Source organism: Octodon degus, unplaced genomic scaffold (assembly GCF_000260255.1).
Source record: "Octodon degus isolate 3935 unplaced genomic scaffold, OctDeg1.0 scaffold00059, whole genome shotgun sequence".
Lineage (NCBI taxonomy): Eukaryota > Metazoa > Chordata > Mammalia > Rodentia > Octodontidae > Octodon > Octodon degus.
The window spans coordinates 5,969,736-5,987,192 of NW_004524635.1; the positions used below are offsets into that span (position 1 = coordinate 5,969,736).

Below are 17,457 nucleotides of genomic sequence, written 5' to 3' on the forward strand. Positions count from 1 at the left end.
GCATGTGGTGCTGGGGGATTGAACCGCGGTCCCTGATGCTTTTGTTAAGCTTGTTCTAAGTAGGTGCTTTAGACCACTGAGCCATCTCTCCAGCCCTTCTTTTTAATTTCTTACAACTTTTTTAAAAAAACAATTTTGCATGTCTATATCTGGTAACCTAAACAACTAATTTGAAGATAACATCATTTAATACAGCAACGATTGTTGAATTCCTATTACTTTGTTTACTGAAATTACGTATCATTTCTAATGCTTTTTTCCCACTATTTGTATTCTTTAAAAAATAAAAGAAAAATGGCAAGGGGTACAAAATAAAGATTACTTTGAGTAAATTACATAAAAACTCAAAAATACTGTAATTGAAATAACAAATTATAAGATCATTAACAATAACAAACAATTGTCGGATGATGAATATGACAGTCATTTCTCTATGCTATTTAAAATATATTAATTTCTTTCCTTTTTTTGTGGTACTGGGGATTGAATTCAGGATCCTGCACTTGCCAGGCAAGTGCTTATTCTATTGAGCTATCTCCTTGGCTCTATACTAATTTATTTCTTAAAATTATTAATCCTTTTTTCAAATGAAGAAGTAGGCATGGAGATATTCAGTTAAGCTCAACGAGTAATGACACTGAATTTACAGAGACAGCCCATAAATCTACTTTTAATCAATAAATATATAAATATATACTTAGCAAAAGTAAAACTATGGTTTGATAATATAGATTAATTCTGGAAATGGTTTCTGTCAGTTTCATTTATATTTTTACTACTTCTGACTAATAATCCCATCATATGGCCTAGATACTTAACCTAAAAGTATTCACATATCAATAACTAAATGGCAAACATATTCAGATTAAAAATAAAGTTTTAGGAGAGAATGTTCAGAAGACTGGAACAGACATTTGTCCAAAGAAGATATACAGGAGTACGTTTAGTAGCTTATTCCTTTCTGCTGGTGGACATCATGGAGGAAGCATCGTCAGTCTCTTCCAACTGCCTTCATGTCTAAGTCAGAGTCTCCTAAGGAGCCTGAACAGCTACAGAAGCTCTTCATTGGGGGGCTGAGCTTTGAAACAACTGATGAGAAAGTCTGAGTCCCCATTTTAAGCAATGGGGAATACCCACAGACTGTGTGATAATGAGAGACCCAAATACCAAGTGTTCCAGGGGCTTTGGGTTTGTCACTTATGTCACTGTAGAAGAGGTGGATGCAGCCATGAAGGCAAGGCCACACAAAGTTGAAGGAAGAGTTGTGGAACCACAGACCTGTCTGTCTCAAGAGAAGATTCTCCAAGACCAGGTGCCCACTTAACAGAGAAGATCTTTGTTGGTGGCATTAAAGAAGATACTGAAGAACTTCAACTACAAGATTATTTTGAACAATACGAAAAAGTCGAAGTGACTGAAATTATGACTGACTGAGGCAGTGGAAAGAAAACGGGCTTTGTTTTTTGCGAACTTTAATGACCATGCTTCTATGGATAAGACTGTCATTCAAAAATACCACATTGTGAACGGCCACAACTGTGAAGTAAGGAAAGCTGTCGAAGCAGAAGATGGCTAGTGCTTCATCTAGTCAAAAAGGTTGAAGTGCTTCTGGAAATTTTGGCGATGATTATGGAGGTGGTCTTAATGGTGATGACGGTTTTGGGTGCAGAGGAAAAACTTCAGTGGCAGAGGTGGCTTTGGTGGCAGCTGTGGTGGGGGTGGATATGGGGGCAGTGGAGAGGGCTACAGATAATGATGGAAGCAATTACAGAGGTGGTGGAAGCTGTAATAAATTTGGCAATTACAACGGTCAGTCTTCAAATTTTGAACCCATGAAGGGAGGAAACTGCAGGCAGAAGCTCTGGGCCGTATGGTGGTGGAGGCCAATATTTTACTATGCCATGAAATCAAGGGGCTATGGTGGCTCCAGGAAAGCTTCAAACACTTCCAGGAAGCAAAGCTTAGCAGGAGAGGAGAGCCAGAGAAGTGACAGGGAAGCTACAGGTTACAACAGATTTGTGAACTCAGCCAAGCACAGTGGTGGCAGGGCCTAGCTGCTACAAAGAAGACATATTTTAGACAATACTCATGTGTATGGGCAAAAAACTCGAGGACTATATTTGTGACTAACTGCATAACAGGTTATTTTAGTTTCTGTTCTGCGTAAAGTGTAAAACATTCCAGCAGAGAGTTTCAATGTAGACTTTTTTGTGCACCCATGTTGACTGCTAGGTGTAATAGTGTAAGCATGATGCTGAATTAATGTCTATTTTTAAAAAAAAAAAAAAAAAGGAGATGATACATAAATGGCCAATAAACACACAGAAAGAGGCTCAATTAAGGAAAAGCAAATCAAAACTAAAAAGAGCATCTCATCCCTGGCTACTTTATCAACAGAAGATAGTAAAGTGCAAGTGAGGATGTGAAGAAACTGAAATCCTACTGCCCTGCTGATAGAAATGTAAGGTGGTAGTAACCATATAAAACAGTACTGCAATTCCAAGAAATACCATTTGATCCACCAATTCCATGTCTTTGTATATATCCAAAATTAAAAGGATATTTGTCCACACATTTTCATAAAAGCACCACTAGCTAAAAGATAAAAGCAACCACCAAGTGTCCATCAATAGATGACTGGAGAAGAAAAACATGGTATATACACATAATGGAGTATTCATCCTAAAAATGGAAGAACATTCTACACTACGTTATAGCAGGAATGAATCTTGAGGAAATAATGGGAAGTGAAATCACCGAGTTACAAAAATACAAATGCTGTATGATTCTACACGTTCATATAAGAATATTTGGGAGTAGTGAAAATTATAAAGACAAAGTAGAATGGTAGTTGCCAGAGACTAGAGGGAAGAAGAAGGGTGAAATAAAAAGTAATTTTTTACTGGGTGTAGAGTTTCAGTTTTGAAAGATAAAAGAATTATGGAGCTGTATGATGGTGACGGTTACATGGCATTATGAATGTTTAACAGTACTGTCAGGCATGGTAGGACATGCCTGTAATCTCAGCATTCAGGTGGATGAAGCAGGACTGCTATGAGTTTGAGGCCAACTGGTACTAATGGCAAGACCCTGTCTCAAAAAAATAAAAAAATTAACCATTAAACAGCACTGAACTGTACACTTAAAAATGGTTAGGATAATTAGAAGTCTCATTAGACCCAGCTATTCCCCTTCTGGGCATTTTCCCAGAAGAACTGAAAACATCATTGCACAGCAATATATGTGCCCCCATGTTTTTCCCTTATTTTATTTTTTAATGTTTTGAAAGAGAATAAAATATAATAAAAATTAAAAATCCACATTAGAAATAACAGAATTTCACTAAACAAAATAAAAGGAATTCAAAAATGGTTGTTATATTGCATGTTGTTGTCTTCAAATTAGTTGTTCAGATTACCAGACATAAGCATGCAAAATTGGTCAAAAAAGCTACAAAAACCTGAGGAAAAAAAAATTAAGCATTTACTGCTCCTTTCAACAGATCAGCAGAAATCAGCAGTACAATTATCCAAGCTATTCTGTTTATACATACATACACACACACACACACACACACACACACACACACATATATTTCTTTTTTCCTTCTTTCTTTTGTCCTTTCTCTCATTCCAGTTGTTCCTTCCCTTTGAACAGTTTCCCTTTCATAGCATCTATTGTATCTTTCAGATTCTATTTACTCTGTTGAGTTCTTACACTAGCGAAACAGTGTAGACTGGCACAACCACTATGGAAATCAGTGTACAAATTCCTCAAAAAGCTAGGATCAGAGGTCCCATTCAACACAGCTAATACCCTCTTGGGTATTTTTCCAGAAGAACTGAAAACATTATACTACAGTGATACATGTGCACCCATGTTTATAGCAGAATAACTTGCATAGCTAAATCTTGGAAGCAACCCACATGTCCATCAACTGTGGAATGGATAAAAGAGATGTGGTATTTCTGCACAATGAAGTACTACTCAGGTATAGAAAAAAATAAACTTGAGGCTTTTCTAGGTAAATGGATGCAACTAGAGATCACACTCATAAGTGAAATAAATCAGACCCACATGTGTAAACATTATATTGTTTCTCTAGTGTAAGAACCTGAAAGAGTAAATAAAATTGGAACAATACCTATTGTGAAAGAGAAAGAAACTGCTCAAAAGGAAAGAACAATTGGGATGGGAGAAAGGAGAAAAGAAAGAACAGGGGAAATATATATATATACACACACAAGATAGCTAAGCTTCTTGTTGATAAGAAGCTTAGCTTCTATTGGCTAACTGGAAGGAACAGTTAATGCTTTTTTTTTTTTGATAAATTTTACATGACTGTAGCTGGTAATCTGAACACCTATGTTGAAGATAGCAATACACAATATAATAACCATTGTTGATTTTCTATCATCATTTTGAAATTCAGAATTCTTTTAAGTTTTTAAAATTTTTTACTCTTTTTAAAATACAAAAAAGGTTAGGATAGTAAATTTTCTCATATATATATTATCACAATATAAAAAATTTTAGAAAATACATCAAATATACTATTAAAACATTTAATATACTTTAAAAATATGTACAGAAATAACTCATATATTCACAACATACAGCAAAAGGTTCTATTTCATTATTTGCTTCACAGTGATGTAAAGCTACTACCTTTATCCAATTTTCTAGCTTTGGATAACTTTTCTTGTGATTTCCTTTTTAATTCTTTGACTGGAATACAAGTCAATGCTTTCTCCTGAAGAATGGGATTTTCATAGAGCAGCACGTGCTGAATGTTGGACTGAAGAACTTTCAGAATGGTTGAATCAGCTGTAACCTAATAGAAAGAAAATACTGAAATTAGTTTTTCACTATATGCTACAAAACACATAATAAACAACTTTGTTGTTCTCTCATTTCAAAGGAAGGATGCTTAAGTTCACTTAAATAAAAATTATATATAAATCCCTTATAATATTAGTGTTAGGAGACAGTCACATCTATATCAGATCAGAGTCTAAGATGATCTATTTTTTTTCTGCCTGTATATATTACAGAGGACATATTTAAACAAGGACATGCTGAGTTCTTGACCTAAGCTTTGATCAAGATTGTGCTGAGCAATGCATCTAACAGCTGTTTTTACTTTAAATTCTTGTAAAGTATAGCATAAGCAAAGGAGGCATGATTTTAAGGGATCAACAATTCTGAGAACCTAAAAGAGGAGAAGCAGATATCAATAAAGTAAGGGGTGGGGATGAGGGGGAGAACGTGGTCTGTGACAGACTGTTGATGAAAAGTAAAACTAATTTCGAAAATAATCTAACAGAGGAGATACAAAATCCACATAGCAGGAAGGGATGGTAGAGTAAGTTTTAAGGAGACTGGCCTAGTTCTCAGGGGTACAGCTAATACTATGTCATCAGCAAAAGAAGCGTGCCACTGAGCAGGAGGCTGCATGTTACAGCCCCAAAGGTAAAGAACAACAGCCAACACTAGACCAACTGCTTTGGCATACTCAACCATGCAGCATGTCCTGCCCCATCTATAGCTGCTGGAAGCAAATGCAGTATTCACGGATGGAGTAGAAAGGACTGTCAAGTGCTTATGGATCTAGGAAAACAATATATTTAGTCATAAAGACACTGATCCTATAGCAATGGCAGCAAGTACGGTAAAGAGTAAAAGAGTACAGCTTTAGGACACAAGAATATACTCCTTGACTTGATGAGGAGATATATATATATATATATATATATATATATATATATATGTCTTCATAAATTATGTTATGGTTCAGATCTAAAATGTCCCCTCATCACTGACAAAGGATCTATAAACTGCAGTACTGGGTTTCAGGATAAATCCTGAGGGGATTTGACTGACCTTATCAGATACAAAAGCTACATGTCTTGTTATATAGGCCTTGCTTTATCTTGGTCTTAACCATCCAGCAGAAAAGTATAAAAATGAAGTATAAAAAGTAAAGCCATATTAATATGCTGAGCTGTAAAAGGCTCAAGTCAACAACTTCTGACATTGCCAGTCTTATGGAAAACCCACTGCTATATGGACTACTAGGCTATATTGGAATATTTTGCTGAACTCACCCACCTATAATATTTAAATGACAATGGAATACCCATCTCTGACAAAACTAAACAAAAAAGGGCAACACAAATAAACAACCATTTTGTATCTGTATATTCAAAATAGTTATGATAGATACACAGCTACATTCTCTTAATTCAATGAATAGGAAGATTTATTCTAATAGTGTTTGTGCACAGGATATCATGTCTGCAACTTGTACAGTGAATAACCACTGAGACAACAATATGCAATGTATTAAGTATTGAAACTGTCCTACTAATTGCTTTTGAAACTCTCACTGCTATTTTTCAATAAAATTATTAAAAATAATAAATAAAAATAAAAAAGAAAACTGAAAGAGTAGTGAAAATCTAAAAGATACTGTGAAAGGGAAAGAAATTATTCAATGGGAAGGAAAAACAGGGTTGAGAAAAAGGACAAAGGACAGAAGAGAAAAAGATATATTTAGGTATATATGTAGAATAGTTTGTATAATTTATTGTTGATTTCTGTTGGTCTTTTGAAAGGAGCAGTTAATGTTTAAAATTATTTGTTCCTCTTTTAAATTTTCCTCTCTGATTTTTTTTCCTCTTTTGTATTACTTATAATGGCCTTGTTATTGTTTTGCTTTTTTCCTTTAAATGAACTTTACATGTTTTAAAAAAAATTGACTTCTAAAAAAATAAATAAATAAAATAAAATGTCCCCTCAAAGTCTCCTATAATCAGAGGTGGAAATTTTGGAAAACTGATTAGATCTGAAGCACTAAGCTCATCAATGGATTAGTCCATTATTGAAACCATAGCTGAATGCATCACTATGATGTGGGGTGGGTAGAAAGGTAGCTCAGTGATGAGTGTGACCCAAAAATGTGCATTCTTGTTCTCGCCCCCTTCACCTATCTGCTTCGAGCCCCTGTGGGTTGAGCAGCCTTCCTCTGCCATGGCCTCCTTCCAGACCATTTCTATCTTGGAGCCAGCCAGCCATGGACAGCAATGTGTGAAACCATGGGCCAAAATAAACTTGCTTGTGTTTCAGCTGTAGATGACAAGTATTTTGGCCCAGTGATAGGAAAGCTAACACACTATCTGAAGATGATAGTGTCTTCAGCTGAAAATGCATTTTATGCATTTAACCAACTGAACAGCTGAATGCTAACAGCACAGGACTCCCTGAATCAGTCGTTTCCTCTTGTGATGGCATGGCTGCATGAAGACAGAGCTCACCCCCACTGCCCAGCGTCACCATAGATTATTATGATTTTTTTTGTACCTGTGATCAAACTCAGGACCTCGCACTTTCCTGGCAGGCGCTTATGCTGCTGAGCCATTTTCCCAGCTTCCAGAAGCAATTCTTATTCCCCAGTAATCTTTCCTACTCTTAACCTCTGCTGTTCCTTAGCATGCACTCTTTGACTTTGGGAAACACAAACTACGTATCTCACATTCACAGGTTACATATTTTCCTCCTCTATCATCCTGAAGGTCTTGGCATGATCTTTGGAAGGAGCTAAGAGTCTGCTTTTGTTTCATGGCACCCCTAAATATTCTGACTGGACTCTGGATTGTGACTCATTTAGGTAACAAACTGTCATCCGCTTGTTCGTCAGTTACTCTTATCTTGTCTTTCTGTCAAAATCATAGCTTTAAATTGAGAATACGAGAAAGTCGTTTTTGATGAACATTTTATTTTTGCAGACATCATCTTATATTCCAATTTTTATGTTGCATTAAGACTTACTAATTTCTAGGGGATTTAGATCTTAAACTACAAATAAAGGGACAGATGTGGGGGGAGGGGATTAAAAAAGGAGCTGTGTTATATATGAGTACTTACTCCCCAAGATGTAAATGTCACGTACTGCAAAGATTCATTAATAAAGTAAAAATTAAAATAAAAAAGACTTGGGGCCGGGGAGATGGCTCAGTAGAATAAGCACTTGCCTGGCAAGTGCAAAGGCCTGAGTTCAATCCCCAGTTCCACCAAAAAACAAATAAATAAATAAAATAAAATAAAGTAAAAAAGACTTAATAGTTGCTGAGCTTACTTGTATTCCTTGCTTGGCTTGTTTGATGGTTATAAGATGGCCTGTTAGACTGTGGCACTGGGGAAAGGTAATCAGACTTCGATACTAACCAAAAATTTAAATTTGTAAATGGATTATATCTAGGACATATACTTGCATACAATCTTTATTTTATCTATCCCTTATAAAGCTCTAAGAAACAGTGGTTACTCTGCCAGGTAGTGAACTGCTCTTAGACCAGCTGCTACTCTCAAAGCAGAAGATAGGTTTCCCAGCACCTTCTGGTTAATCCCCCACTGAAGCCAGTGGGACTGTTAACCACACAGACAGCTGGATTACTGCTTGCTGTGTGGAACCAGTAAAGCACAGGGGACAACTGAGGATTCATGGTTGGGGCAACTCCCAGGTGGGCACCCACAGGCTCTCAGTAGAAGCTGGATCCTGACACCAACTGGATAGCCAGCAGAGAAATCTATACTTATTTATAAACTCTCTCTGAGATTTCCTGGTATTCTCTGTTCCAGAGTGACCGGAGATGACACTGTTAGAACCCTCTCTTTAATCTCCATTAGGTGAGCTACACTTCTGGACTTTTCTTTCTTAGTAAAACTCCCTCTTCTGATGTATCTTCATATATTTATGGGGCCCAAAACAGGTGAAAATAACCCTCTAGATTCTCTAAGAAAGTTTTTCAAAGTTAAGAGAGAACACTCCAGGTTTTTTCTTTTCTTTCCTACTCAGTGAGTAGTCTGGTGAGCCAAGGAGTTCCAAGACTAACCAGCAGCAATCTAACTGTGAGTGTGGCCAACATTCTCACTGGTTTCAGTGGGGAACTAAAGGTGAAAATAAAGTTTCAGTCAGCTTTTCTCTTCTGCCATATACATGTGAGAGAAGAAAAATGTTAACTGTGTCATTATGAACATGAACCTTGTGATTGCTAGACAATAGGTACAGTCTTTAATCTATGAGTTTAAGTGCATTAAAGATACCAAGAGACACACAGTCTTAGAGTGCATTTAAGAGCCTAGGCAGGACAGACACATCCAGACTTTAACAATCTGGCAGGTCATTCTTATTGCCATCAGGTTAACAGATCACAAATAATCATCACTTTGACTGCTGCCACTGAAGACCCCTAGGGAAGGATCACTTGGGCAAGCCCAGTGCACCTTCAGAATTTGTTTTCAACAATCAGGTTTCAGAGTAGTTTAACAGTGACAAGATTTCCATTAAGATGGTGGGGTGGTGAGCAGCAATTAAAGAGCCCTTCTGAGATTTGATGTCCAGACACTGGAATAAAGCAAAGTGGGGAGGGGGAGAAAGGGAGGCCCATAGGACCCAAGAAGGATCTGAAGTGAGAACTGAAGCCCACAAGGAGAGCAAAGAAAGAGAATTCAAAGAAGTAGGAGGAGGCCACAGGCAGCGCTTCTGTGAGCCTGGACTCAGTGGGAGGGGCAGCCTGAACCCACAGATGCACGGTTACTATGGTGACCCTAGAGGCCTCCATGGAGAAACACACCAGTGGAATGGAGCAGTGGACCCAGTGGACTGTAGGGGTTTAGTTATTGGGGCTGAGATGTCCCCCAGGAGAGGGCGAGTAGCTGGTAGCCATCAACTGAGCTCATAGCTGGCTCCACCTAGTGGCTTCCAGTGCCAGTCAGAACTGCTGCAAACTGAGCAGGTCTGGTGCCAGCCTTGTAGCCAAGACCAGCCTGAAGTTCAGTAGAAACAGAAGTGTAGGATCACTGGGCTGATCCACTACCCCACTGTAAAATTACAGCGGGCTTGCTGGGATTAACCAACTTGGATCTAGATTCTGTCTGCCTACATGGTAACTGTGAACATTCACACCCTGAAGTAGATCTCTTTGTTTTGTTTTTTTTCTTCTTTGCTCTTATGAATGTGAATATGGTTTCTAGTCTTTTTTGTTGTTCTGTTCTTGTTTTTATTTATTTGCTTTCCTGTATTTTCCTACTTTCCCAGAATTTGCATGACCTTTCTTTGTCCTCCAGTCTTGCTTCTAATCTCTTCTTCTATTTTTCTTTTTCTCCCCCAAACCCCTTTTAAATTTTTTCCCTGAAGGTGAAATCGCTATTTGAGAGCTTAACTGCATATCGTTTTCTGGTTCAGTTGATTCTGTTATACAACCACAAATTTAGTTGATATAGTTAGTGCTGGCAAATTCATAGGTCAGTTGGTCATTTTCTAGGCTAAGTTTCATGCTGTTGTTATTGCTGATTGTATCATTTTAGCCAATGTGACATAATGGTTTTAAGCAGTTGTTTTTCATGGTATGTTAAGACTGAGATTGCCTAAGGGTCATATAAAAAACCTGTAAACCAGTGAGAAAGAAATAGAGGCTAGGAAAATAGGCTTTGTAACAGATTTACACTGGTTATCATCATAAGGTTAAGTTTTATGTGGTTAAAAAATAAGGTTTTCTTATTAAAAGAAACTCTTGGCATAAAACTTAATAAAGGTGCCCATACAGTTCTGACATTTACTATTGCTAATCATGGTATACTGTGTACTAAATGTATTCATGATTTTCAGATGTGCAGGTATTCTAAGATGGGAAACTAGAATTGTTCAGGATGGGAAACCTTTCTTTTAGGCTTAGATTATCTGCCTTTCCCTTGTGCTCCAGCTACTTATAAGAGATATATCATGAGACAAATGACAGGATTTTTTTTAAAGCTTATGTGATGTGGATTTCATCCAGTGCCCAGGACCGGCGTGTGAGTGGGGCTGCCCAGGGCCCTCTGGGTCCTCATTCCATCCAGCTCCCAGGCCCAGTGTATGTGTGGGACCGCCTGCCGGCCCCATGGATTCTCATTCCAGCCAGCACCCAGGTCAGGGGTGCGTGTGCGTGTATGCGTGTGTGTGTGTGTGTGTGTGTGTGTGTGTGTGTAACTTCCTTCATCAGACAGGCCCAGTGTGGAATCCTGCAGCAGAACTCACTGAAGAGAGGTTAGAGGCAAGACCCACCCCGTTAATCCAGGAGCAGAATATCTTGCCAGAGTGGCACAGCTGTTCATTTCCAAGGGCTGCAGCAGGAAGAAGTGGAGCACAGCAGCCAGACCCAAGTTACACCCACCTGGACGAGTTTGAACTTGGTTGCTCTGGACCTGGTGCTAAGGTAATAACTGCACCAAAGCTTTACACCAAAGGTCAGAAGGCAGTGCTATACAAAATGACAAAGAGAAGGAATAAAATGCATTCGCAGGCCCTGAGCCCACCCAAAACAAATGCAGAAAACACTAGCATAGAAGAAATTGGAAATCACACACCTGAAATCTCTGAAATAATAGCATCTGAAGAAACAACTGCAGAAAGGCATAGAGAAAATCATATCAAAAATAATTTCTGAAGTAAAAAAAGAAATGATAATTATAATGAAAGTAGTACTAAGGGCTTCTAAAGGAGACAATGATAAAAAATAGAGGAAAATAGCAAAACGATGGATTCCTTGAATGCGCAACATAGGAAAGAGACAGGATGCATGAAGCAGATTCAAAGAGATATACAGGAAATTAAAACCTCAATCACAAGCTGGCAAAATTGTTTGAATGAAAGTGAAAGCAGACAGTTGCAGCTAAAGAAAAGAAAAGATCTCCTAAAAACAACTAGGATGCAGGAAAAAATAATTCATCACCTGCAAGAAGATGCAAAGACTAACAATGTGAGAGTAATAGGCATCAACGAAAAAGAATAACATAAAAAGAACATGGGCAGAAGTAACAATAGCAGAAAACTTCTCAAATGTGGGGAAACAATCTGACATTCAGTAACCGAAGCATATAGAACTCCAAATAACATCAACTCAATTAAAACCACACCCAGACACATAATAATAGAGATCCCAGAAATTCAGCACAGGAACAGTATACTGAAAGCCACTGGAGAAAAGAAACAGATCACATTTAAAGGAAAATCCATCAGAATAACAGCAGATTTCTCTTCACAAACCATCAAGTTAAGAAGAGCATGGAACAAAGTACTGTAAGTGTGCAAGAAAACAAATTCCAACCCAGACTGATATACCCTGAAAAACTCTCTTTCAAGTGTAACGGAGAAGTGAAATACTTCCATGACAAAGAACAATTTAACATTTCATGGTGACAAAGCCAACCCTACACAGACTACTACAAGATATTCTAGAGAGGGATCAAAATGCCCATAACTCCATGAAAGAGAACAGAAAGAATCCACCACATAGGGCAAAGAACTAAACACAGGAGAAAAAGAGGTATATAACAGCAGGTAAATATCATGTCAAACATAAGTCAGTACATCTCAATTATAACTATCAATGTAAACAGACTCAATTCACCAATTAAAAGAAATAGACTGTCAGATTTAATTAGGAAGCAAATTCCAACAATATGCTGTACAAGACTTCATCTATCAAAACCAAAACAGAACAAAACAAACAAACAAACAAAAAAACCCCCAAGACTTCATCTATCAGTTGATTGGAGTATCTTCAAAGTTCTGTCCAGCTGGTAATTTCAATAGTTCTATGATTTGTGCCTCAGGAACACAACTGTTTTCATGAATAATAAATAATGCCTTATCTTGGATTTATGGCTTACTTAGAAAGAATTTTTCTACAAGATTAGAATTCAGTGTAGTTGCTGCCAAAGTTCTTATCAATTTGAACGTGGAGAAATTATGTACTTAAAAAAAAGAAAGGGTATTCTACACTATACATCTTAGTTTGGGAATATGTTTATACAATAAACATATGTACATTGTTCTCAAATTCTGTAACTATTTTATTTTTTTTTCTGTAACTATTTTAAAGAAAAAGTCATTTAAATCCATTCCCATTGTTAAATGATAAATTCTCTTCTAATTCTAGAGAAGTATATAAGAAAACTAAGACATCTTATTGATAAATATCACTTTTTGTGTTATGTTCTAGATATTTCTTTAAACTAGGTATTTAATTGATAGATCTTCATTTGGCCTCCAATCTGCTTCTTGATTTTGAATTTCTTTCTTTTTTTTTTTTTTTTAAGTTTTTTTTTTTTTTCAGTACCAGGGATTGAACTCAGGACCTTGCGCTTGTCAGGCAAGCACTTATTCTACTGACCTATCTCCCCAGCCCTTGATTTTAAATTTCCTTTTCTTTTTTGTATTAATATTTAGGTTTGGATTTTGGTTATGTAGCTTTTACTGTTTTTAATGTGAAAATATTGCTCTTACATTTATCATTCTTCAGGGCCGGAGAGATGGCTCAGTAGAATAAGCACTTCCCTAGGCCAAGGCCTGAGTTCAATCCCTGGTTCCGCAAAAAAAAAAAACAAAACAAACAAACAAAAAAAACCCATTTATCATTCTTCTGTTTTCAACATCACAATGGTCTGAAATGTCACACATCTTGGTATTTGCTTAATCCTAAAATCCTATGAGTAGGTTTCAGACCACTGTTCTTGATTCTTCATTTTGTTTAATTCAATGGCACTTTTTGATGTATGTGACACGCATGACAATCTTTACTGTTCTCTGTTGTCAGTTGTATGAAAATTATGAACATAATACTTTATTTTATATATTCAAGTTTATACTTTTTTATTTTATATATTCAAGATGTTCAGCCACTGAGAACTTCAAGCATGTCACACACATCTTTGATAATATCCTATTATAGGATAACAAATTCTTTAACAGCTCTAAGGTGAGAGTTTCTTTATGTACTAAAGATGACTGACTAAAAGGCTATTCTATACTAAGAAAGACATTTAAATGTTTCAAGGATAACAACATGATTGTCATGAAATACCACCTGTGTGTGGCTCCTGATCCCAAGTTTCCTCTATGAAACTTTGTAACTGTTGTCTGTTAATATTCTGCAGGTCTTCAACTAATAAAATAATTGTTAAAAAAAATAGTTCTCTGGCCATGTTTTACATGTCAAAGTGCTTGACATCCAGATGAAATTATAACAGTTAAGCTCACTGGTCCACTGCAATACTGATGTAACTGATCTTCTCTTCTGGGTATTCAACAACTGAAGTTCTGGAAACCAGAAACAGAAAGATAACTGGGCTCTTATTTTGTCCATGGTCCTCCAAGGTCAACAAACATCCAGGGCATGAGAAAAGCTTTTCTATAGGATCCTCCAACCTTGGTGAGCCACCCTGAACTGGGAGACTACTGGACTCCACAGGACAGGAATCAACAAATGTACAGTACAGTATGCCCAAAAAGAGGCTTAAAAAACAGGGAGGAAATATCTCTTGTGTTTTTATAGAATGCAACATGGTCAAGCAAGAGCATGACTCATCCTGACAGCTAACAATGACAAAGGAGCTGAGTGCCTCCGTACATGGTCCTAAAAACAATACCCAAGGAAACCTAACTGACCTCGATAGGCACCAAGAGGTTAATTTTGATTAACATGGGTATTGCCTTAACTCGGTCTTACACACTCATCAGAAAAGTATCACCAAAAGACGTATGAAAACAATGCCATAGTAATAAAAGCTAGAGATAAAAAGGTACTCCAATCGCTGACCCCTTCTGACAGTTTCCAGCTGCACTGGTAGCTGACCATTGTTATGATTCAGTAAGGCTAAAAGACCACAGTGGAATTTATAAAATCTCAACAAGAAGTCTTTAAATTCCTTAGCTAAAACTGTCCTTCAAAATGAGCAAACTCTGTCTTCTCACAGCTAAAACCATAGGGACTTACAACAGATACTAAACTTACAAATCGCCTCCATCCGTAGAGGGGTCTAAGAGCCCACTGGTTATCACTGCTATACCTGTCCCTCAAGAGCAATTTCTGGGCATGGCTCCTGCCCCAACCAGCCTTTCCACTACAGTGTTCATACTTTGATTATGTATGCTTTAATTTTTAGTCTTGCCTAGAGGCTGCTAAACTTCGTGATCAGGCAGATAGAACCAGTAACAGATGTGCCAGAATCTTTTTATTGGAACCCACTAGATTGACCTTGTAAAGGCAGTCTGTAACTGCTCAACTCTGACAGGACTTCTAGCCAAGGCTCATTAGATTAGTGCTCTGGAGAAGGCCCCTGACTGAGGGCTCCCCTACTTTGACCCTTCTCAGCTCAGAACAGCTAGGTGGAGACTATCCCCCTTCCCCTAATCAGCCTGGGCTACACAGTGATTTCAAGTTCAGCCTGAACTATGTAGCAAGAGCCTGCCAAAATGAAACAAAACTACTATTTAAAATTCGGGAGGGGGACGGGGAGATGGCTCAATAGAATAAGCACTTCTCTGGCAAGTGCAAGGACCTGAGTTCAATCCCAGGTTCTGCCAAAAAAAATGGATTTATGGATTTAAAATATGGATTTGATAAATGATTTTTTAAAAATTAATCATTTAATACTTAGTTCTTTACAATGTTTTATACAGTATACCATATTGCCATTGGTATATACATATATATGTAATTTATGTACAAATAAAAACATATTTAGAGTTTATGCTCAAAATATTCATCATTTATCAGTAGGGTACATGAAGTAGAGAACCACAACAGACAAGTATATAATGAAGATACCATGATGAACGTGGGGAAGAGCAGTAAGATATATAAACATACAAGATTCAGGGTATCCATATGTTAGTGTTTGTTTCTACAACAGACCTACTGTTAACAATTTGGACTCTCAAGTTCACCCCTCTTCAATGATTCAGACAGTTTGGGACTATGTTTAGAAATCTACACATGAAGCCGGAAAAACATGAAAACAGGCTTGTAGGAAGGGATTAGGGCCACTGAGACAATGTGCCAGACAAGAGGTGGTAGAAGACTGGACACAGTCCATGTGCGATTCAATGGTGAACAGGAAAGAGAGGGCTACTGGAACAAAAGAAGAACTAGCCTTCATTAAAAATAATGTATTTTTCTCAGTTTAACAGAAAGGATGAATGCAACACAAGTTCTGATATAGATTTGATGATAAGAAATTCAGGGAATTTGTAAGGGAAGAGAATATGCTCCTTTAGCAGGATTGATACAAAGACAATAAAAAGTCTCCATTTTGTTTAAAAGAATTCTTACAGAAATGAGGCACTGAAAGTAGTACCTTTTCTTTTAATGAAGGTTTTCATTTACTGAAGATAACTCATCCAGAGTATTTTTATATTTAATTTAATCCTTTTAATAGGAACATTCTTTATTCATTGTGATTTTAATGGCACTTGAATGATCTTGAACAATAAAGTTTATTTTCCTGCCTTATTCCTTCACATATTCATTGGCACACTCTGAAAAAAGCCAAGCCATAAAAATAGAAGGCTGCTGATTGCATGGCGATTACAGCAGCTGGGTAAGCATGCGCTAATGCTGCATAAGGCAGTAGCTAATTGCCTGGCAGAATAAAAGTTATTTGGAGTACAAATGGAAGTCTAAAATGTGAAATCTGTTTTAGATCGGACATTTTTTCTTTGCTAATCATACTTCCAATTATTTGGTTTCTGATGTGAGATATATTTAAGACTTTATAAGAAAGACAGTACAGTGTGTATGATTTTGTCATCACGTCTACTCGGGAAGGTGGACAAGCAAATTCACTTCTTCGGTGAAGGATCGAGGTTCCTCAAGCCCAGCAGCTATCATTCCACCTTGATGCAATTCTTTATTCTTGTGGCTTTCAGATTTATAGTCTTTTTTTTAAAGCTCAAGGCTCTGTTCAGTAATGAATATTTAAATGACAGTTTTCATCAACTTTGGAATTCAATAAAATTTCTTACCAAAGAAACTGGTTTTTCAATGTATGAAAGTAATGCTATTGCAAAAATCAGGAAACACTGAGCTTGTAAATAATATTAAATTATTGTGCTCGCTTTGGCAGCACATATACTAAATTATCCAATAATTTTTACCACTCAGGAAATTTTAAGATGTCTGTGTATGACTTTTGAGACTTTTTAAAATTTTATGTACACATGTACATGCGGTTTTGATGTAAAATTTGAAATGTTACATATATACAAAACTTGCTGTTCAATGCTAGAATTGATTTTTTTCCATATAATACTACTTCTCATATAAATGAAGCAGGAGAAGTAAACTAGGGCACATTTAGCCCTGATTTTACATGTCAAAATATATTTGGATCTGTCTGTTTGAATCTACATTCTAAGATATTTTTTCCATAATTTTATTGAGAAACAAATAGCAATGAGACAGTTTCAAATCAAATTGGTAGGACAGTTTCAATTATTAACACACTGCATACATTCTTCCTAGTGGTTAATTGCTGTACAAGATGCAGACATGATATTCTATTTACAAACATCATTAGAACAAATCCCTCATTCATTAAGAGAATGTAACTATATATCTATCCTAACCACTTTGA

The 17,457-nt window shown here is 36.8% G+C and overlaps 1 protein-coding gene across 1 annotated transcript in view; it reads right to left on the reverse strand.

Annotated features, from left to right (window-relative positions):
- Positions 1 to 17,457, reverse strand: part of Ngly1 (N-glycanase 1) — an 82,419-nt gene that overhangs the window by 36,291 nt on the left and 28,671 nt on the right. Inside the window, exon 4 of the mRNA XM_023718504.1 lies at positions 4,669 to 4,834. Coding sequence (XP_023574272.1) covers positions 4,669 to 4,834 — 166 coding nt within the window. The remainder of the gene's footprint in view (positions 1 to 4,668; positions 4,835 to 17,457) is intronic.